Source organism: Pavona decussata, unplaced genomic scaffold (genome assembly GCF_977016875.1).
Source record: "Pavona decussata unplaced genomic scaffold, jaPavDecu1.1 SCAFFOLD_114, whole genome shotgun sequence".
Classification (NCBI taxonomy): Eukaryota; Metazoa; Cnidaria; class Anthozoa; order Scleractinia; family Agariciidae; genus Pavona; species Pavona decussata.
In genome coordinates, this window is record NW_028145528.1 from 3464710 (window position 1) to 3487376 (window position 22667).

Sequence of the window (22667 nt, forward strand, 5' to 3'; positions counted from 1 at the left end):
GACAATAGCATATACAGACAAGAATTTCAAGTATAGACTTTCATTTGTCGACAGGTTGTAACCAATTAAGATTTTTTTCTGCCAAAACCTATCTGTGAACAGTGCCATTTATTCCTGGTATCCAACAGCAAAACTGAGTAAGACTTTTATTTCAAATAAAAAGGCGAATAAACTAAAGCAATTATTTCCATGCTTTAAAATGCCTGTACACTGATTTATGGTTCGTCTTCATTCAAGAACCACCATGCTCTATGCAGTTAGCCGATGTCGGCCTCGCAGAACGTTTCGTGGCGGAAGTATGCTTCAACTTTACCTCAACCAACATGGAAGCATTATCAGTTTTATCTTCGCAAATAAATCAAAAGGGATGTTTTTTCTTTAAACAAAAGCTATAATTTAGAATTTATACTACTTTTCCGTTGATTGCGTCTTGGATACTTATTGCCGATTTCTCATCAGCTGTCTCTTTTGAACCTCGATGGTTCGTTCTTCGTTGCATAAAAAGCTGGACAAGCTCTCCGGGAATGGTATTAATTCCAATGTTGTTTCTGAAGTCTAACCATACTAAAGTAGGGAAATTTTGCGGTTGTTCTAATAAGCTATGAAACTTGTGCACGGCTTTCATGTCCAGTTTGTTGCCACGTAAACCTAAAATGGAGAAATGGACTTCAATATAGTCAAATAAACGAAATAAACAAACAATGCTACGCGCGCTTTGGATGGTTGGTTTGAAGTAATTATCCATAACTATAAAAGCAAACGGTGTGTAAATCATCGAATGCTGGAATACTGTAAATAAAACTGTTGATTCCTCATCTTTCAATTCATGAACTTTTTTGAAGTTAGACAGTATTCGCAAAACTTGTTGCTTAAAAGAAGCATTTATATTCGCCATCTGTTTTGCAAGGCTTTTGTAATTGTGTATGTGGGATCACGGCTGAACTAACCGGAGTGCATTGCTGGTTTATAAATGAATAAAATCTCTCACTGGCACAGATCCTCCGCTTATAGCAGTAAACAAGTGTTCTATGTGTGTGATAAGCATGTAAAGTCACTTACCCATGTAGTAAAGTGTTTCCAGTTTCATTGTTGCGTCAAACAACTTGAACGCAATTTCGTTGGTTAAGGAACAAAACACCAACTCTATCTTCTTGACTTTGGGGCACCTTGACAATAGTGCTATTAGTTTCTTCACGTTTTTTTTCTGTGTCAAGTCCAACCCATATATGCAGATGACTGACAAGTCGGATTTTGCTAACGTCACTTTATTGGCTTTTTCCAAATCGCTTAAGACCTCATTATTGAGGTCAAAGTCGAAATGCTTGATAAGTAATTTGCACATGTGACTTATTTGACGTTCATTTTTATAGATCAACGCTTCCTGAAGTCTAGAAATAAAAAGAAAAGCAAGAAATGTAATCTAATTATTATAACCAGGTAAACACTCCTCGGGCAATTAGTTTTTATGAGAACATTTTTTTAAAAGTCATGTTCATCGAATATAATTTTGTCAACAGCGTGGAGATTCTTTTGCTATGAAGGCACGGACACAGTACAAAATTGCATGCAACAAACTTTCATCATGCACCTATTCATATCACCACTGTATGCAACATTAGGGCTACAACTTTTGGAGTAGACAGACGGTTAAATTTAAAGGCCATGCGCATTGTGCCGGCGTGGCAGCGTTTCTTAGACTTCTGACAAATCTTTTCAACGAGTGTTGTATGCAGACAGGAAAAATGATCTGTTGTTATAGAATCATTGAAGGGTTGAACAAAGGAAACGTCGTTCCCAGTTGCAAAAAGCATCTCAAGATAAGTCGAAATCTACTGATGCTGGTTTTCCTCACTGAATGATTTGATAGCTTTCTTTTGCCTGATTGAAGGCCAGCAGAAGAAACAGCGTCTGATAAAAAGTTGCCCAGCTGATTTTTGCCCAGTGCTGAACTAGTCATGGTCCGCCATCTTGATTTCAAGTTGAAAGCGGAACACAAACGGGGCATCATTTGGGACAATACCCTGTCCAATACTTAGAAAATATTGCACCGGCAATAGAGCGATCTGATTGGTTGGTTCTAGCTACTGGCCCTCCGACCGCCTTAGTCGTGTAATAAAATGCTTATATTCGGCTATTTTTACTAAACCTACCTGGAAACATATCTATATGCATCCCTATCAATAAGGAATTCTTTGGCAGCAACAAGATCTGCAATTCCCAAATTACTCAATCTCCTCGTTGTTGCAGTGACCCCAAGGTTTTTTGAGAGCTGTGTACATCAAAAATCCAAGTTAATAATAACAAACCTGAACAATTAGGTCGTAAAATTTGTGTCTATATGTTCATCTGGAAAGGTGATAAATCACCAGTGAAAACAGAAAGCCGTCGGATTTAGCAATAAATACGTTTCCCTTCGTTTCTTTATTTCTCTCTGATACAATTAATTTAATTGTACTTGACTTGTGTTCCGTATAGTTTTGTTCTCCGTTACAGTCAAATTCGTGTTTATTAACTCTGTGGTTCCTCGACAGCAACCGAAAGGAATTATCCCACTCCAAAAGCTGAACTCTTGACAATAAACTGTTAACTGGAGCTTTCAAAAGCTCCGTTATAAACAAAGCACACTACCTAGGTAGTCGATGAGTAGTAGCTTTCAAAAATAAAACAATATGAAACGGTACAATTGATGTATTCCCGCTTCATTCTGTTTTTCAAGTAAGAGTCAAAAAGAAGAAAACTAAAGTAAATCAAACTAATTATTGTAAAGCTCTGAAATCTCGAGAGAAAGGAGCTGAATCGAGCTGAAGAAGAACGTGCAATACCGTGAAGCGTGTAAACAGTGATCTTTTAAGATAGAAAAAATGTTCCCTATCGACTTTGTGGTACGCAAAAGTTAGCTTCTGAGACTTAAACCACGGGGTGAGGAATTAGGTGAGGATCCAGACCTGACGGAGAAAGGTAAAATAATCAGGTCTTTAATCGGTTTCGTTCACCACTTGTGCATGAAAATTATCTTGGACTATATCTATTAGTAGTGTGTAATGCAGCTCTGACGTTAAACCAATGGACCTCAGGTAGATTAAAATCTCCAACAAAAACTAATTCTGGTGTTGAAAGATTGACAAGGACATGTACGAAAATCAAGGAGTTAGCAAAGATTAAACTGGCGTAAGCTTCAACCCACCTCTCTAAACACATTAATAGCTTGTCCAAATATTCCTTTTTGAGAAAGTCTTTGGATCTGTCTAATATATAATGCACGTAGTTCGTAAGGTTCAAGTTTATCTTCTATATTCTTTGCTGAGCAACAAGACATGTTTCTCTCTGTTTTTTTTTTTTTTTTGGTTTTTTTTTCAACCGTTGGAAACAAACTACGCGAGCACTGCTGTCGTCACAATAGTTACTTTTGCGCGCGCTGATAGCGCGCGATTTTCGGTTCTCATGCCGACGAAGCAGGAACCTCTCGACAACGGCAAACCCAAAACAAACACGGGATGCAAAATTGTACAGAATCTGTGTGCCCTAAAATTAGAAATTTAGAATCGCGTTTTCGACAAACGGCAAACTCGAGATTCGCGTTTATATTTCTTGAAAAAAAATAAGCACATAGATGGATACACATGTTCACGTAGTCATTTCTGTCGTTTTGTTTCGCGTAAACATTAGTCTAAATCTCTCAAATTATTGGGTGAAAAGAATTCCGAACGAAGAAGAGGAATCGCGAATGAACAATAACTGATAATGATGAAGAATCACTACTACTTTATTAAGCGTAGTGGAGCGCAGCGCGATGTAGCAACGTTACGCCCGACAATCAATTCCGACAATAAGGCTTTCAATTGGCACTTTTAGTTTTTTTATCTTTCGCCTTTGTTTTTAAATACGCATGTCAAAACGAGTTCAACAAATATTTATACTTGATGGTTGTTGAACCCATTTCATTGACATGCGCCTTTAAAACAAGGCCGCAACTTTAAACTACAAGAGTAAAAGTGTTATTGAATTGGTCCCGCAGCTGGAGTGAAGGACCAGGGACGAACCGTTTAAAATACGAATATTTGACACAAAGACAAACACATTTATTTTGGAATCTACAAGTTGTTACAACTTGAAGTGCTTCAACACTATTGTCGTCCCCTGGATATCAATATTTTAACCAAAACAGTTGAAAAATTGTTTTTTTAAAAAATAAAAATATTGATAGAATGTCTTCCAAGCTCATACCAATATTTTTTCACTCTTCGGGAAAACTATTATCATTATTATTATTATTATTATTATTATTATTGTTATTATTATTATTATTATTATTATTATTATTTAAAATCGATGCAAGAAAGCACCTTTACTGAAGTGTCAAGATGTATATTTTTATAAAACCAACAACTGGGTGCGTGTAAAACGAAGGTTTGGAAATTCGTGGGAAAATGGTGACGCTCTGTCATTGAACCATTTCCTCTGGCCAATCGGAGTGGAGATCGTGATCGATTTTAACAGATGCTTCCTTCAAGGGAAAATATTTAGGTATGACGGCCAGGAACGACACTTATGACCTTATCTTTAGGATCAAACAGCAGCAAAAATTACCAGTTCTTTGTGAACGATTGTTCATCTTCCCTTTACTTCTTATTTAAACCAGCTTCTGACATTTTTAGCTTCTTAGTTATTTCAGCATAAGGGAGCTGGTAAGCCCTTAATATTTCAAATTCAACTGTATGTATTAATAACTTTTTAATTGGGGTGATAAAGTCTTGTTGTTGTTGTTGTTGTTGTTGCTTATTTGTTAAAATGCCGAACTGCACCTTGGCATAATCAGCATCGTTCTCTGTTGGGAATTTACAGCAGTATCAAATCGATAAAGAAAGTAACAAAGTGAAAAACAAAACGAAGTGGCTGGCTTTGAGATATGAATGGATGAAAAAGTTTCCCGATTTGATTAAATTAGTGAATATTTAATCGTCCTTTAGTTATACAGGGTTGGATGTTAGAGTTTGATCAATTTACTGCCTCAGTTGAAATTTCTTAGAGCGTTCAAAATATTTATCAACCGTTTTTTAATATTTGTCAGCGATACATTTAAAACTGTATTGCAATGCATGACTCTGTGCTGCTTGATCAGAGGCCGTGACTGTCCATGGACACAAATAGCGCATGCGCTGATTCTATTATGACGTATCGCTGCACAAGGACTTGCATACATTTGGTTGTCTCTGAGATTTCTTTTAATTTGCATAGTATTTTCCCCTTTGGAAATCTTGAAGAAGAAGATGCAATAGTTTTTAAACTACGATAAGTGATACCATCTGTCGGACTTGTTGTGTAAAAAGGTAAAAAAAATCCCTTCAAAATAGAAATGGCTTTTCTTCTAAGTTTGATTGAAACAATACAGACGATTATGCAAACTTACAAACGAAACAAAAAAAGAAAAGAAAGAAACTTCAAAGAGGAAGTTCCGGTATAAGAGACGCATTCTCATCTTCAGTTAACAATCAACCATCAGAGCGTAAACAACTGATGATGTCAAACAACGAGTCTTTTTTCCACGGCCCTTACTGAAAAAATTGGCTTAGTTTTAGAATAAACCTTGCTAAGCCAATTAGAGCTTGATATTGATATTACTGTGGTAATATTATGAAATTTTTAGGCATATTTTTTTTCAGAGAACGCTTGAGTGGACAACTTGCCACGGCTGAACGGCGTCTGAATCTGCATTTCACACCGACAAAGGTGTGGAATGAAGGAGAGGCCTGCCCTTTTATGGCGGAACTTCTCGTTTTAATACATCTGAAATTAGTATCCAATGTTTTCCCAGTCTTCGTCGAATTCAGTTGACTGAAGAAAATTGAGCACGCTATTAGGCTTGGATTTATGGATTCCCGGGAGAGTAGCAGCGTGTAGCGGAGTTGAGCTTATCGCCGGTGATTCGGGATATACCCCCGACGTCTCAGAAATAAACGGAAGCGAGCGACGGAAGGTCAAGCTTGTGTCTGGAGAAGAAGACGTTTCGGCTTCTTCTGCAAATGAAGACAGTCAATGAATTAACTTCAGAGCTAGCAAAAAAGTGAGATATGGAGTAATGAAGGAATAGATAGGTAAGACGGGTAAATGAATGAATGGATAGATGACACAGACAGACGGACGGACAGATGGACCCACGGGCCGATTGATGGATGACTGACTGACTGATAGTCAGTTTTGAATCACTGACTGGCCAAGTGAATGCACAGTTGACTTAGTGTGGGTATTACACTGATATACTGTACGGCTGTGTGGCTAAAAGACTGACTGGCTGACTGGTGGATCTGTCTGTCCATCTACTGATTGGACGATTGAGGGTTGTCTTACCTACTGGGAGTCCTTGAATGGCTACTCGATCGATCAGTTGATTAATTGATTGATTGACTGGCAAGCAGGCTATTTGCTTGTCTGAACAAAAGAACCATACAGAGATTGAAAGTAACTGAATGCCACATTTTCTTCAGAAGTGTCGTTACTTACCAAGGTCAACGTTATTTCTTAGCGATGAGAAGTCAGCCACAGTTTGACGCTTCATCAATACTTTTTTTCCTCTCTTTTTTTCTCGGAGTTTTGACTTGTCTTCCAAATTGTCCAAATCCTCTATCTAAAAGAGAAAATCAGATGAGTTTAGTAATAAGGATGGATTGTTTAACCATTGTGACTATCACAGTTTTTAAACACATTGATCAAGCAAAACCAGAGATTGAAAATTGCAGCCTCTAAAATTGACGCATGAGTATTTAAGTTGAGATTTACTATTCATACCGGTGTTGGTTTGTGCAAGTTGATGTAGAACTGTACATCCCCGTCTCCGTGAATGGAAACTTTGCCAATCACATCAGGGAGCTTGGTAGGATCACTTAGCCTCAATTTCAAGCAAAAGTCGACAAACGTGGTCTTGCCAGTGAACATAACGGTACGCTCTTCGGTGTGGTCAGCGGCGTCTCTATCAGGCTCAAAGTTCCCGCGCACAAGGAATCGCGTTTTGCCAAGTGGCAGAGAAAGTGGTTGGGAGCAGACCTCAGAAATAAAGCACGTGTCAGGATTTTTAGGCTGCGAGTTGTCAAACAAGGCGATTCTTAAAACAAACTGTTTCCCAGGCTCCGCGATCTCAGTCATGAAACCTCGCAGCGAGGCGGTAACAAAACTGTTGCTGTTATTTGCGCTGTAACAGAGTTCTCTTGAAATGCAGCCTGATATCTGTTCAATGTGGCGTGTATTGTGGTTTGCTACCCGCCGAACAAGCTTGTATAGTCCACCTCTTGTGATCAAGAATGAGGCAACTTTAGAGCCGTTCTCAGTGGTCACGACCTGCAATAAGATTGAATATTATTGAAAAATTGTATTTTTTTAACATAAAAAAAATTAGCAATTGGTAGGAAATTTAAACATTTATCAAGCAGTGTAAGTATTATTTATTATGTATAATACTGTTCACTCGAAATGTTGTCTTTTGTAAGTTTGTTTTGGAATTTGGAAGTGGAAAGGGGATACCCCTTGACGTCTGTAGTCGAACGCACTAGTGTTATCTGAATGTCATCCATTCGTCTGTCTCAAGTATAACGAAGCGTTCTTTCAGTGGGTAAAGTGGTTTTGGAAAAAGAAAAGTCGTCAGCTTGAACTAACAATATGTCCCCTTTCAGAGAGTCTTATTACCACTGAAACGAGGGCCCTCCTATTTGTTTTCCATACATTTTTACAAGCATTATGCGTTTTTACGTCACCACGCGAACATTCGTCCCAAGCGTCTTTGGCATGAGATAACTCGGCTTGGGAACAAATCTGTTATATTCTTGAATTTTTTAATTACTCAATTCATCTTGGTTCTCTGTAAGATCTGCAGTCCTGCATTTCAAAAGATTGATCCACGAAGTAATTAATTTTTAGAGACTGGGCAACAAAATCTCACCTCTGGGGTACTATAATGATGTTTCCACAAAACCGTCTCCTCGTCGAGAACTTTACTCTTTAACACTGCAATTCTCGTGTCTTCTCTAGCAAAGAAATCCTCAAAACTATCACCTAGCAGGGGTAGGGTGAGTTGAATAGGCCTCGTGAAACGATGTCTCGAGGGCCGAATAAGAACAACAGGACTGGACGTTATATCCACCATATTGCGCATGTCCATATCCTCAGGATTACAGCTCTGAGGTGGTAACCAGGAGCCGAGTGACTTCGGAGAGACTGGTACTGGTGTTGGCTGGTTGTACAAGTCATCGGTGCAAATTGTTTCCAAGGTCACTGGCGTCTTACATGCCACACATCCACTGGGAAACTTGATTTGAATTCCCGGATACTCGGTCAGTTCAACTTTGCAGTCTGTGTAAGGACCAAGGTTCTTGGTTATCTGAGGATGCTGGGTAATCTTAATGGTGTACAGTCCGCTTTTCTTGCAGATGATCCTCGCTTCTGTTCTCCTCGCATTCACGTGAAAACAGTGTGAGTCCAAAGGTTTCCATTTGAGCTGTTTAGCTCCATGTCGTAACCAGCTATTACTACAGTAAAGACAAACTAGCTGTCCGCATGATTTTGGAGCAACACAACTTGGCAGCTTTAATTCCAGTTCTGCGGAAGGAGTGAAAACAAACTCTCTTGGATAAACTTGTACCATGTCGGAAACTCTCCTTTCGTTTTCCTCCAGAAATGGCTCATACTGAAAGTTGTTGAGAATCCTAAACTTTACATTCGCTGACTTGAGGTTTTCGCCAACGGAAACACTCGATATTTTTAGCTTGATTCCAAGGAATTCATGCACTGCCTCTGCAAATCCATCCGACTCGGCTCCTACTCTTATCCAGTCACAAGATATTGTACTGCAAGACAAAATATTAGCGGTCACCATGATTAGGGAAGTCTTCTTTTATTTTCTCTTTGTTTGAATTTTGATCGGTTGAGTTAAAAACGCCTTTATTTCTGTGTTACAATTCCACGATAATTTGCTTTGGATTAAACTGTTCTTTTTAGCTGGTCGTCATTACCCAATTATGAAGCGAACGGTCACATTTTTTTAATGGATGATCGGCTATGACGAGTTGGAAGAACAAATGGTGTGTATGTTCCACGCGGCGCGCGTGGAATTGCTTTATTCTGTGAAGCGTGTTCTTCAGGACCTCAACTACCGTTTATATATTATGTTTTATACGTTTTAGTGTATGCAGAGGGAAGAGTATGGAAATATTGTCGTGTATCTTAACAGCGTTCTGGACTCATTATAGAAACTAACTTGAACGATAAAGTTTGTGATCGATGCAACTCTTCGACGATATCGAAGGTTTAAGGTTTTTATTTTTATGCACTATTTCAATGGTTTACAACAAAAGGAGAGACTGGTACCACCGAAATGGTCGTATAGAAATACTCGGATGGGTTTCGATAGGATTTGAAAACAAAAAAAGTATTGGCCTTACCTTAACAAAATTTAAGGTAGCTAGAAAGTGTTTCTAGATTTTGAAAGATGCCCGGGAATAGCGAGATTCTAACGGCTGGCAGTGAAAATGTATATTCTTACCTCAAAAGGGAGAGGCGATCAGTCTAAAATGATATGTGCAAACTGATTTCTGTCGAGAGTTGGGTCAAAATGACAATGCGCACTTTGCCTCTAATTCTTAATTGCATCTGAACTGTTTTCAAATGTTTGTTCAGCAAAAATAAAGTTATAAATTTGCATAAAGACATATACGTCGGTGTTCATAATCAAGATCCGGCCGCAGTCAGGAACAGTCAGTAAATTTTAAACCCTTGGGGTGAAGTTCTAATCCGTTTGTGACTTCAGTCTTGTTTAAATGCTCTATTTCTATACTTGTATGCTCATTTGGCGAAACAAAAAAGACAAAATAACAGCAAAAACGTATTGTTATCAGTGTGTAATTTTATTTGCAATTTTATTTTAGACTGTGCAGGGCACCTGTCGTTTTGTTAATGTGCATATAAAATTACTGAAAATTTCCCACAAACATGAAGATACAATAAAAACAAATTGAGACGCACCCTAGACTCCAAAATTTGGCTGCCTTACTGGAAATGAACCTTGATAACCACGGCCCGACATGTACTTCAGGAGGCTATTGTTATAAATCGTGCTTTATGATAACAATGATCAAATTATGTGGCGGATGATGCACTGAAAGCAATTGCCCTGCTCTCACAGCAGCCATTTGTACATGCCTTAAGTTAACTAAATGAATATCCAAACGTCTTATTAAGAAATAAGCTTCTTTGCTTTCATAAGTCGAAGTAACTGATTATCTGGTAAAAGGTTAAGTAAAAATAACACACGCCGCGGCGCCGGGGGGAGTAATTAATTTAGCACGGCGGCGTATGGCGACAATAACTTTTCCCTTTTCCTTGTTCAATTTTGTGGACCAAAACGTTTCTTCAAGAAAAATTTCTTGTCGTTGGATTTGAATGTCAATGAGAAAAAGTTTGGGGAGAAACATGTTCATTAGCATTCGTCTCACTCTGTGAATAATTTTTGTTTCCTTGATCGAATCTGCTGTAAACAATTCAGTCGCCCATATTCCACTTACTCAGTTGTTACTTAAAAATAAGCGGTAATTGGAAGTAGTAAGGGTTGTTTTTGATAACACGATATTGAGATGAATTTGAGGAAAAGCGCCCTCTTTCTCACCTGCATGGCAAAACCCACGTACTTATCAACGCCGTAAACAAACTCAGTGTTTGGACAAATCTTGAATTATGAACCCCACAACGGCCGTTTGAATGCGGAAACACGAGGTTTTATTATCTCTTGTTGATTCGATATTGTCGAGTAAACGATAGTGTTTATTCCATCGGTTTTCCTCGCCCTTTATACTTTATGTTGAGCACAATTGCAAGAAGTGAAAACGGCGAAAGCGTATTCAAAACATTGTTGTCTTAACAACACCTTTACGGCAATAAACACTTTCCGGCGTATTAAGTTTTGTGGCTTAAAACAGATCCTTATTGACAAGACTGGAAAACACACAGGGCTGATAAAAACACTTTTCTAGAAGGTTGTTTACATTATTTGTGCGAGATTGTCAATGGGAGGTGTTTCTACTTCACATAAACATCTAATACGCTCACACGCTTCGGTTTGTACCTATTTTGACGGTCTCTAGATAAAAAGAGTGACGATTGAAATGAAAGTCCGAGCAAACTGTTTCGTAACGTGCTTCATCTTTATAATATTGAAACTTGGCTCTCTTTTTATGTTCTAAACAGTTAGCATTATTTCGGGAAAATAAATCATAAACAAGAGTAAAGAGGCTAAAATAATACTGAATACAGGAAATGAAATATGTACTATACCTGACTGTCGGCTTCAATGAACCTTCTTCCTCCATTATCAACTTGCTAAGCATTTGTTTTGACTTATTTCTCCACTCCATAACAACGACATCAATCAAATCTTTCTTTGAAAAAAGGTTTTCGCTTTTCGAAGTGCTAATTGCGTGCAATTAGAGCGAGAGTGATTCATCAAAGTCAACGCTAGAGGTTGTAAACGGAAATCGGTTACTAGGCTCCACTGGGAATAGCTAGCGTGGTACAGAAAGGACTAGAGAAATTGGCGTTAATTTATGGAAAAGTTATTACCTTTATTGTTTGCTCAAGGATACCTTTGTTTGTCGAAAGCCTACTTTTTTTCAAATTAATGGCCCCTTGTGGTTATGAAATAACGGAGCAAGATAAGTGAACCTTTGGAAACCATGAGAGTTGTCGAGCTTTACATAAGTCAGAGTAGATAGGGAACGATAAACCATCTAAATCGATTCTTGCCAATAACGTACAACATCTGTACGTGCCGTACGCTTATAAGTTGAATGACTGTAATGTAAAGCTATTGTTTATTGGCACTTGTGCAAACAGCATAGAGTTAGTTTCTAAAGAAACCGCCGTTATAGCGGGTCGGAAAGATATAAGCATAACTGGCTGAGTGTCAAACAAAAGCTGGCAATTGGCTAACATCCTCGAAACTATGTGCTCCGTTTATCTATTCCATAACAACCTTATCTTTAATAACTTGACTTTTCAAATTTACGACATTTGGGCTATTGTTTGGGGTATGGAATTAAGTTCATAAAAAGATCATTTCATTCCTATTATAAAATGTTCGAAGAAAGGCGCGAGCCATGATTGGCCAAATCGAGTTCATTATTTAAGTACCAGACGAAATTTTCTTTGTGTTAATTGCCGGCGTGATAAACCCACGCGGGATGTTGTGAGATCAAGTGAAAAACTTTGTAAATCACGAGCCAAAGACGTTCGGCGAGTCATGTACAAGATCTTCAAGTGTCGGCTTCCAGCATCCCAAGTGGGTTTAATTTATTATGCCGGTAAACCTATAGAAAATGCGGCTTATTGTTTTGTAAAAAGAGTCTTCTATGAGCACAATCGGTAGATAAGGAATCCATGAGATTTTTGACCAATCAAAAAATCACTAGACTGACCGGAAAGTGTTTTTACGAAAGTTGCCTTATCTTGTAGTTTTAAATGGCTTGCAACAACTTGACATCCCAGTTTCATAAGAGGCTAAGGATCTACTCACTTTCAAGGAAAAATACTGTAATAGGCTGGATTTCATTCCCTAAAACCATGGAGGATCGATGGGGTTTAACTTGCCAATGGCGGCCATCTTTCTTTGATTATGCCCAGGTACAGCCGACACTAGGCCTACACCGATTCTAAGCTCGATTTTCACTGGACTCTGACACCGTACAGTTTCAATGTTTTTAGGTCTAGAAGCGTTGTTTCCTTGTTCAGTCTCTTGTTCTCTTGAGCAACAATGCGAGACGTTGCAAACGGAGCAGCCGATACTCTACCAAAAATGCTTGGAAAAATGTTCTATTAGGGCCCTCAACCAAATCAACCAAAACCGCGTTTGGTGGAAGTGGTTCATCCCAGTAAAACACTTCCATAATTAACAATCATCATGCGAAATCGCAGAGATACAAGATACTTAGCCGACGAGGCCGTTTGGTCGAGTTGGCTAAGTCGGGCACATTCGGCGTAACATTGAGCAGGATAATTGCACTGCAAGGATAATCATTTAGCAAACTTTTTTAGTTCACAGTTTCCCTTGAAACAAAACTGCGAGCTAGACTAAGAGCATTCCCTTATTTTTCTGGGGCCAGTAAGGGCGAGCAAGACACGCGAGTGTGCGCGAAAATTGTATCCCGCGAGACGCGAAGAACGGAGGAAGCATGTCCTCGCGGGACGTCATTTTCGCGCGCGTTCTCGTGGTTCGGTCGCTTTGCTATCCCTAAGGAAAATAAAGGACTTTTCGAAGTCAACGACAACAGCAACAACAGACACATTTACAAACATCGTGATTAAAATTGCAAAGTGAAGGAATGTTGTTCACTTACCAAGAATTCTTGCAGCGGGGGATAAGTCTTCGTAACTTGACAACTTTCCCCGGGCAGTTGAATTTGTAGTTCAGCTTCGAGAACACAGCGCACAATTTTCTCAGCTTATTTGTCGAATTTAAAATTTTCCATCATCTTGTGTATATTCACGTTAGATCAAGGATATACGTTGTGAATTCCCGAGTGCGCGGATTCTTGGGAAATCTATTCAAAGCAAAAAAACTGGCGGGACTACATTTATTTACCTTTCAAAATGACCGCCAACATCGATGCATGTGTTCTGCACTTCCAAATATGGCAACCTACATATAGAGCTGAACACATGCCATGTACGCATAACAGAAATTTGGGGCTTCATTACCATACTTGGGCATGTAAAAATTTGCTGAATAAACATGATCTCGGTATGCAGGCTGCGTCAATAGCGTGCAAGCGCGCAAATCGTAGGACATAAAAAACAATAGGATAACCAAGCGATGCTTCTAATTCTTGGAATGAAATGAGCAAATTAGTAATTGGAATTGAAAATAAAAGGGACTTTTAGAAGCAAAGTGTCATTAAGTTCCATCAACAGCCTACGAGTTTAAAAGCAAATCCCAACCGGGAAATCTAACGAAAGAAATAAAAAATAAAACTTTTCCTCGTGCATTTTTGATTTATGATTAAGTACTTGGAAATTAATTTTCAAGAAAACTCAGGAAAAACGAGAAGCACTTTTCTCACGGCTAATGCTTCTCTAGGCGCTTCGCTAGTGTTCCCCGCGCGTTTGTATCACTCGTCAATGCATGTACACTCTGGGCGTTTTTAATTCCTTTAGTAGTGATTTTCTGTTTAATAAGAAGTTCAAGGAAGAGAAAATGCGCGCCTTATGATACGAGCTGAAGAGTTCAACAAGGAAAAAGGAGAATTTAAACTTTTCAAACCTAACCAAAACATATCCAAATAGAGTAAACTAATTTACGTGTATTCGTTTAGGTCACCCACTCCTCTCTTTAATACGCTGAAATGTGTTTTCATGGATAAATAAACCTCTCCCTTGTTCGATGGACTCAGATGTTGTATTTCCCAGTGAACAATTAGAAAGCAGATTTGCAGTCTGATTGGCTTCGTAAGGGTGGTCTTATTTTCAATAGAGTACGTGTGCAAATTCCCCAACTCATAGATCAACAAGCTGAAAATAAACCATTTTTATTGAATTCTCGTTTTAAAAAAATCGGTCAGTGGTTTATGTTAAAACCATTATTGAGACGGCTGTATCTCTCTCTGTGTTAACTGACTTTAATTAAGTTGCCACCCCGCCAACTATCAGCCTTTTATCAGCCGATAGCAGCCTGGAACTTACCGATAGGAATGGCGTCATTTCGCGCCACTTAAACCACTGGAGCAAACATGTGTTTGGAGTTATTTTTAGCGAATTATTTGCTGGGGAGAAACCCGCAGTGAGATATTTCATCTTAAGAAGACAATAAACATATAGACATATTTGCGGTTTATTTCTATACTAAAGCTTAGTACTGGAAGAAAAATAAACAAAAAAGAAAATCGATCTTGCGTTTACTCATGATACTGGCGTCCGTAAAGGTGGAAGAGCAAGCACTTTAATTTGAGCTAATTTGCTTGGTCAACATGTTAATTTATACAACAAGAACTTCTTACAAGTATCGACGGATTGAAGCTTTTTGTTTTCGATTTAAGCCTTTTACCAATTCCGCTATAAAATCATGTTAGCTCAGCTGTGTTTTATAACATCTTACATTCGTTTTATGTATATATGTATAAAATATTACCCAGATTTTCGTTTGAAAAAAAAAAAAAGAAAAAAAAGAAAAACATGAATAAGACAATTGAATGAATCGGAAGTTCAACTTAACACCATGTTCGCATCACCGGGGATGTTAAAAGAGAAAAGCAACTTTAAATTCAAATTACATTTAAATTCAAATACGCCTTCCTAACACAGCAGCTGACTCCAACAAAGGCTCGGAAAACTTCAAATGACACACGTTAAAACCCTGACAACGATGAACGACGTGAAATTAATTCAGCCCCTGCCTGTTTGACTTAAACTGAGTTTACATAGCAAAATTACAATAAATAAATAAATAAATAAATAAATAAATAAATAAATAAATAAATAAACAGATGAAAATACATTTTTTGTTGACATCTTAACTTGTTCAACAATGAGTTTAATTTAAAGTTTAACATTTGATATAAATACTAAAGTAAACAAACCACTTCCCAATAACTTGTTGCCACATCTTGATTACGAATTGTGTATCAATATCAAAGATTGCCGTTTGACTTGCCAAAAATCTTGTCATCGCGTAGTGGACGGTTTTTATTGTCGACTTGATAAATGAACTGCTACAACAGTTCCGTGTGGCATAAATGAACTGTCGAAACTGTCAAGAGACTGAAATATTACCACTTTGAAAACATTGTTTAAGAACGTGATTTACGTCTGTTCTGAAACTCAGCCCGTGACTTTAAAAGTTATCACGTTTTCTGGCAAATACAGAACTTTTAATTCAGTGGGGTATTATACCCGAGCACGAAGCACACCTTGCAGTGAAATCTATGTCTAGTTTTTAGCATATCATTATATTTGAAGTGCAAGCTGAAATTAAAGCTCTTTTTGCCAGTCACACTGTGCCTACTTATGGAAGCTCTTCTAAGTAACCTTTCTAGTTCTGATCCTATTAAACCACACTGTACAATCTCAGTAAATTTAGTTTTGCTATACAGTATAACATCACCATCATGCACCTGCCGCTTTGAAGTGTTTATGGAAGGCGTTTGCGAGTTTAAATATTCCTTGTTGATAAGTTCAAAAAACTGCAAGAACGTCCTCTGTTAATAAACTCTGACAGAATCGTTTGATTTTGGTCATACTGTAGCTCACAGCATCCATGAGTCCAAGACTTCTTGTAGGCGCAAGTTATCCCTGACAGACGACAGCGCCACGTTGTCAATACAGATATTTCGTTCAATTTCTTCGCAAATGGCCATTCTTCGCCCGGGATGAGTGTTTCGATAATAATGGTAGAAATGGAGATCCAGTGCCTCGAGAAAACGTACTTCAACACGAGCCTTTGTTTCTTTTTTCGAAGGAAGCATATTTTTGGGACTTTTCCTCGTCGCAGCGCAAGTACTGTCACAAACAATAGTTCCTGATTTCTTTTCCAGTTCAAACACCGCTGTGTATGATGTTATATCGCCATTGTCAGTCCTGTTCGGGTCGAACTTTGTACCATAAAAATCCCTCATTTCCATCTGTTTGTCTCTGTCGGTAAACACGCGCAGTTGATCCATGTTTTGATCAAATGCAAGCAGCTCTTCGTGAGACATTTGGCCGTGGCCATGTCGGTACACCCTTTCCGGCTTAATACGTCTTCGAAGTAAATGGACAGGTCTTCGAAATGCCTTCCCATCTATCGGTGAAATCGTAGCCATATCTTGCTTTGGCGAATGATCCTTTTGTGAAGTAGCACCTACTTCAACCTGCTCATTTCTGGGCAATTCGCCACCGACGTATGCAACAGTGTTCCTACGCGCTTCGGTGCAAAGTTGTAATATTCCTTTGCTCTTCAGACAAGGGTTGGACATTTTGCGATTCCCCTCTCCGTCCGTAAAAGCTGGTGATATCTTGGTTTGCACAAACGGACATCCTTCAATGCGAGGAAGCCTTGGGAGGTTGAGTAGAATATTACCATTTTGCATCAGGTTTTGTTCGGTCTCTTTCTTTCTTGGAATCGGCGGTAACCTCGTTCGGCAGAGATGCACGTCGTCGGTTAGACATCTATTTGCCATATTTCTTTTCACCGTCTTTCTTCATAACGTGAACAAATGTTCGAAATATTGCTGTAAGCGTGAGGTCAGAAAGCTAAAACCCAAAGCAGTTCAAGTGATCGTAAAAGCAACCCTCTTCCTGTGACGCGAGCAGGAAAAAAATGTCAGATTTATTTTTGTGGAAGTTTTTAATTCCCCAAAGGAAATTATCTACAACTTAACAAAAACACGTGTTCTATGAAGCCAAGAACGTCATTAACAGTGCATCCACTCAGCATCACTTTTTTGTTTTCTGTTTTTGGCAGTTGCGTGGTCAGCTCGTAGAAAATCCTTTGATTGTAAGTGGGTGGATTTATAGGCGTTAACTGGGCGATTTACAGGTAAACAGGGTTTTGCTTGTTTGAAAGGCTCAGTTTATTTACGTTATTTATTGCACTTGAATCACGCTTATCAGTTTAAAGCAATAAAAAAAATAAACTGTCGCTCATTCATTGGCAAATTTTGTTCTAATGTTTGAAAAAACGTTAAGTACTCTGGTACAAAAATAAGTAATTTAAAGCTGACTAAAAAACATACAAACAAAAAATAACGAGAGATTACGAGATAAAAATAATAATACAAAGACACGGATTTCGATTTCAACATTTGCGGATCCGCATCATGACAGTATGGAATTTTCCGCTTGTTAGACTGAGATGCAAGTATTGCCTCATACACTAATTCACTCGAAAAACGTGACTTTTGTGTAAGGTATTCAAGATTACCCAACAGCCTGACATAACACGCAGTTTGAATGCACAGAGTTACAGACTGATATAAGGGGAGATTTGATTGGACAACACCAACAGTAAAGGGCCGATGGAAGTCGTCGCTTCACCCGTCAACCAGAATTTTGATGATAAGATGAAAACAAAAAAGACAAGCCCAAATTTCTTGATTATTTTAGCGATGAAATGGCGAAACACTGACAGTTTGCCTTTTTATTTTGTTTTGTTTTAAGGTTGTAAATGTCATTGTTTAATTATTTATTTTTGTTTATTTTGTACCAAAAGACTCACATATAATTGAACTTAGTTCAGTTTTGTGAACTCCCATTACTGCTATGCAGCCATAGCGGCTATGCCAACCTCTTCAGCTATCTCGTTTGTAACACCAAAAACCAAACCTGTTTGTGTTCATAATAAACAAGTTTAGTACAGCATCACGGCAGCATGAGCTGAATGCTGTACTACTGCGATCGCTTTTAAATGATGATGGCAGGAATGCATGAACCAAAGCTTTGCTATTTCTCGAGTAGAAACACTCAAACAAAAAAACAAAAAAAAAAAAGAAAAAGAAAGAATTAAGGGTTTCATAAATTTTAATTTCTTGTCCAGCAAAACCACAAAACCAGAGAACGATTTCGCTCGAATGAAGCCTCCAAGATGGACGAAAACAGGGAAAGGGTAAAGCACAAACGGTTTAGCTTCTGGTTTTTTTAAAATAATAATTAGATATTGAAATTCAAAAAAGGTAAAAACTCCTCCACAAAATTATTTAACTCTTTTTTATTCTTTTCCTTCTCTTATTATTTTAGGTTGCACCTTTTCATAGTCTTTCTACTTTTCTCCATTTTGTGCCCTAGTTGTCAGTGTAAACAAGAAACTAGGATCAGCAGAAGCAGCCCTTCATTTTATTCGTTGGAACCGAGTGAGTAATGTAAGAATCCCTTCTGTTTCGCATGCCTGCTATAGGGTTTTTCCAGTTCTCTTTTCTTACATGAAATATACTACAAAAGAGTTTCGCAAATTAAAGCAGAAACGTGATTATTTTATTTTTAACCGATCAAAGACAATCGTTTAACTAATTGCGACCGGCAAACAAAGGTTGTTTTACATTTAAACACCTTCTGTGGAATATTTATAATTCATTTACTTTTAATTTACGAATAAGATATCTTGAAGGATATGTCATAAATGCCTAGTTTAAAAAAAGGCTTGATGCCGCTCTCTTTTTGTTGTGTTAAATCTGCCAGCGAATTTGCCTGAAAAAGAAAGAAGCTGTCGTGAATATGTTATCTTCGTTTGAACAAACCGGCAACAAAGTGCAGTCGGAAGAGTGGTGCCAACTGAATACTGGTTAATGACTTTGCACCATTGGTACGGCCCGAACTTGCTCGAGCAGTCACGTTTTTGTCGTGAAAACCAAGATAATTTTTATATGAAACGTTCAAGACACCTATTTAAAAATCTGTTGAAATGTTTTCAATTGCTTTTCAATCCAGCTTGCGTCGACTTGGAACGTACCGAGCACGAACTCTAACAAATCGACTAATTTAACTTGGTTCCCTCAGAACACATATACACAGGGCAAATTTAAATGTTTCTGCCTTGAAATAGCGCAAAAACATCTTATTTCACGGTTGAAGTCTGAAGATAAAACAGCAGGCAAAGGAATGGCGAATAGGCGAAGTAAAAACAGGGCGTTTGCATGTCAAACAAAGTTACCACCGCTTCGAACAAAATACGACACGACTCAAAGCCCAATGTTACAGGACGGTGGAGATGAAAATTTTCCGTCGCGTTTTCTCAGGCTTCCTCGAATTGAACGTTGTCCTTTAGTACAAAGTAAAAAGGCGTTACCTTTTCGAGGAGATGAAGAAAATATGTATCCCTGTTTGACAATCGACGAGCAGTCTCCACCATTCTGTCAAGTTGTCAAGAAGTGTGGAAAGGCCTTCGCGAGGATGGATGGGTTCAAAGAGCTGAACAGAACAGAGAAAGCAAGCATGTGCTCGGAGATACGAAGGAAGGACGGTGCCAGTCGTGCAAGCAATTACTCTTCGAAGAAAGAGGGGGCTCAAATTTTACCTGGAAACGCACTTCGACGACCCGTGCATTTACTTCGAAGGCACCTAAAGCCTGAAAGAGTGTATCGATATAGCAATGGCCCCATGTCGCATGAAGAGCTCCTTGCGTTCGATCAAAACATGGATCAACTGCGTGTCTTTACCGAGAGGGATGTCAAATGGTTGCAGGTGAAAGATTTCAGTGGGCAAAAGATCGACCCCAACAAAACTGGAGACGATGATATAACCTCTTACATTGAGCTCTTTCAACTTGAAGACAGAAAGAAAAGCTGCCAAGATGAAGCACCTTTGAAAAGTGAAATAAAAACTCGAGTTCAAGGACGTTATTTTGAGGCCTTGGATCTCCATTTTTACCACTACTATCGGAACACGCATCCCGAGCGACGAATGGCAATTTGCGAAGAAATTGAACGAAGTATCGTTGTAGACGACGTTGCGCTAACTTGTTTTAGAGAGCATTTGAGTTTGCAAGAAATAATAAATACGTGGGTAGTGTGATGTGCACGCTTTAGGTTAAGAAAGAAAATTGTGGTTATTTTATTTGTGGTGGAAACAAGTGTATCTGAAAGGAAGTGAACTGGGGGTCTGCTCCCGTGTTTAAACCAAAGTGGTGCAGAAGATTCGTAGTTCTTTTTTTTTTTTCTTTCTTTTCGTTGTGTTCCATAGAAACGTAATGAAATCTTTTAGTCTACGTTAAGATATTAATTTCAGTTTAAGTCTTTCTTTTTAACAATGATGTACATAATTCTCTGGAAGATAAAACAAAACATTGATGTAGGCGCAAACGCATAGCCAATATGACATAAATCAGTAAGCAAAGGCGATTAAAAGTGGGAGAAATTTAGGCTGAATACGATTTAGCCTCACGACTTAACATGTTTTACGCAGTCGAGACAGCTGCCTTTGTATAAGAAGTAGGTAGCTTTCGCGTTCAAAAACATGGACCTGGACACAATATTCTGCAGTTAAGTTGACCGCTTGTAAATAGACATACACAATAATGATTAATAAAGTTCGTCTAAAATATTCAAACAAACGTCTGTTGCTTCCCACGACTTACGGAACAACAAAGAAATCACGTTTTTTTGATGACTTTCTACAAGCGATTAGGTTTGCTTTTTCATTCGATGACAACTGTCCCATAATACCAGCTGCCCGCAGGCACATGTTCATTCACTTTTCTTTTGTGCAGCGTGACTTACAACTTCCTTGGTTACGCAAGGTTTTCCCTACAACAGCAATAATCCTAGGTAACCTGCAGGTAGCTTTAGAGCTATTGGGGGTAGGCGAAAGGAAGAAAACGATACTGCAATTTGTAATAATAAAACGGGTGGCAATGGAAGTAATTTAGAATCAATCAGTTTGATCAGGATTGTAGCGATCAAAAAGGACAAACAGAAAACATTGTTGGAAACGAGTAGGAACTGGAACTAGTTAAATTCGCACGTGATCATTTGTAATCGGATTTCTCGGATTATTCTTGTTTTGAGTGTGACTCTCGAAGGAACTCTGGGAAATTACTTCTAAATGTAGCGGAATTTTTATCTTGTACGTCGTGAGTAGCGGAATTCTTGCTCAAGGAATGTTATCATGTAAATCTTCGAGTTTATCAAGTATTAAAGAGTTTGGTCAAATACAACAAACATCACTACTTAAATTTATACTTCAAAGCTTGTGATTCAGTCAGGGAGACTCCAATGTAGTCTCTTTTAGTCTTGAGGATTTCGAAATGCAATTGATTTAATTCGAGTTTAAAGTCGGTTTTTTTTAGAAGTTAGCTTTTAGGGAAAGTAGAAGACTATTTCAGATTTGAACACCGGAACACGCAGTTCAATCTCGCTCAGCTCCCTCGAAAATTGGTAATAGTCGTTATTAAATCGATTCAATATGCTGGAATTATCTTCAAACGGCGAACATGTTTCTTTTCAAATCGCCATCAAAAGCTATTTTAAGGGTTGAGCGAAAGAGTGTTATTCCTCGAGATACTGTAGCGCGCGATTTCCGCTGACAAGTGAATCTATTTTTTTACACCTTGTCTTAAAAGAGCATTAACCCTATCTAGACAGGTAAAGAGGGGGGGGGGGGTTGGGATCTGCCTGCGGCGACTTTTCACCTGAATAACATTCAGTATTTGAGCAAACGGTGTGAAACTGCAGGACTTTTTGGGAAATTTATCTAAGAACAAATTCATGTCGTCGATTACCATTGAATGACTTTGATGTTGCCATGGCAACCAATTTTTGACAGGCCATTATTTTCAGAAAATGAAACATTCCAGAACGCTCAGACTCTTTGGCCAGTGGATGGTCGCTAGGAGAAAAAAGAAAAAAAAAACTTTTTTTAATTGATTTTTCACCGCAAAAATCATGCGGCGAAAAATAATTCCAGTTCCCCAGTCTCTCCTGGAGACTAACCACTGGCCAACGAGCCTGATTTGGGAACGAGACTGCTCTCTCTGTTGTTTCTGTGTATCCCGCCGGTAAAATGTGATATTCGACGATGGCAATCTCTTCCAAGACTTTTATCGTCTATGCTCCAGTGTTTGGTTTTTTCTCCTTGTGTTGAAACGGAAGAAACAGGTAAACGAAAAAAAAAATTAAATTCGTAACCCGGCCTTTCCTACCTTCCCGAGAATTCGATTGAAACCTTAAAGGGTAGCT

The 22667-nt window shown here is 38.5% G+C and overlaps 2 protein-coding genes across 2 annotated transcripts; both read right to left on the minus strand.

Annotated features, from left to right (window-relative positions):
* Positions 1 to 91: 91 nt before the first annotated feature.
* LOC146470267 (uncharacterized) lies at positions 92 to 3384 on the minus strand. The gene is made up of 4 exons (XM_085122313.1): positions 3185 to 3384; positions 2151 to 2269; positions 1060 to 1388; positions 92 to 648 (listed from the first exon to the last, which is right to left on the minus strand). The coding sequence occupies exons 1-4, from the start codon at positions 3314 to 3316 to the stop codon at positions 404 to 406; spliced, it is 825 nt and encodes a 274-aa protein (XP_084978439.1). The 5' UTR covers positions 3317 to 3384; the 3' UTR covers positions 92 to 403.
* Positions 3385 to 4682: 1298 nt separating this feature from the next.
* On the minus strand, positions 4683 to 11703 carry LOC146470268 (uncharacterized). Its single transcript, XM_085121978.1, has 5 exons — positions 11311 to 11703; positions 7928 to 8831; positions 6784 to 7329; positions 6499 to 6622; positions 4683 to 6014 (listed from the first exon to the last, which is right to left on the minus strand). Exons 1-5 carry the CDS (start codon positions 11388 to 11390, stop codon positions 5791 to 5793), a joined length of 1878 nt encoding a protein of 625 aa, XP_084978104.1. The 5' UTR covers positions 11391 to 11703; the 3' UTR covers positions 4683 to 5790.
* Positions 11704 to 22667: the final 10964 nt, after the last annotated feature.

What these genes read in the sequence shown, in the direction of transcription:
- LOC146470268 (XM_085121978.1), bottom strand. Translation starts at nt 11,390, where the DNA reads ATGGAGTGGAGAAATAAGTCAAAACAAATGCTTAGCAAGTTGATAATG. An exon ending in TCATTGAAGCCGACAGTCAG is followed by an intron (nt 8,832 to 11,310) that starts GTATAGTACATA and finishes TTTGTCTTGCAG; the next exon opens with TACAATATCTTGTGACTGGA. An exon ending in ACTTGCACAAACCAACACCG is followed by an intron (nt 6,623 to 6,783) that starts GTATGAATAGTA and finishes TTTCTCTTTTAG; the next exon opens with ATAGAGGATTTGGACAATTT.
- LOC146470267 (XM_085122313.1), bottom strand. Translation starts at nt 3,316, where the DNA reads ATGTCTTGTTGCTCAGCAAAGAATATAGAAGATAAACTTGAACCTTAC. An exon ending in CTATTAATGTGTTTAGAGAG is followed by an intron (nt 2,270 to 3,184) that starts GTGGGTTGAAGC and finishes TGATGTACACAG; the next exon opens with CTCTCAAAAAACCTTGGGGT. An exon ending in GGAAACACTTTACTACATGG is followed by an intron (nt 649 to 1,059) that starts GTAAGTGACTTT and finishes TCTCCATTTTAG; the next exon opens with GTTTACGTGGCAACAAACTG.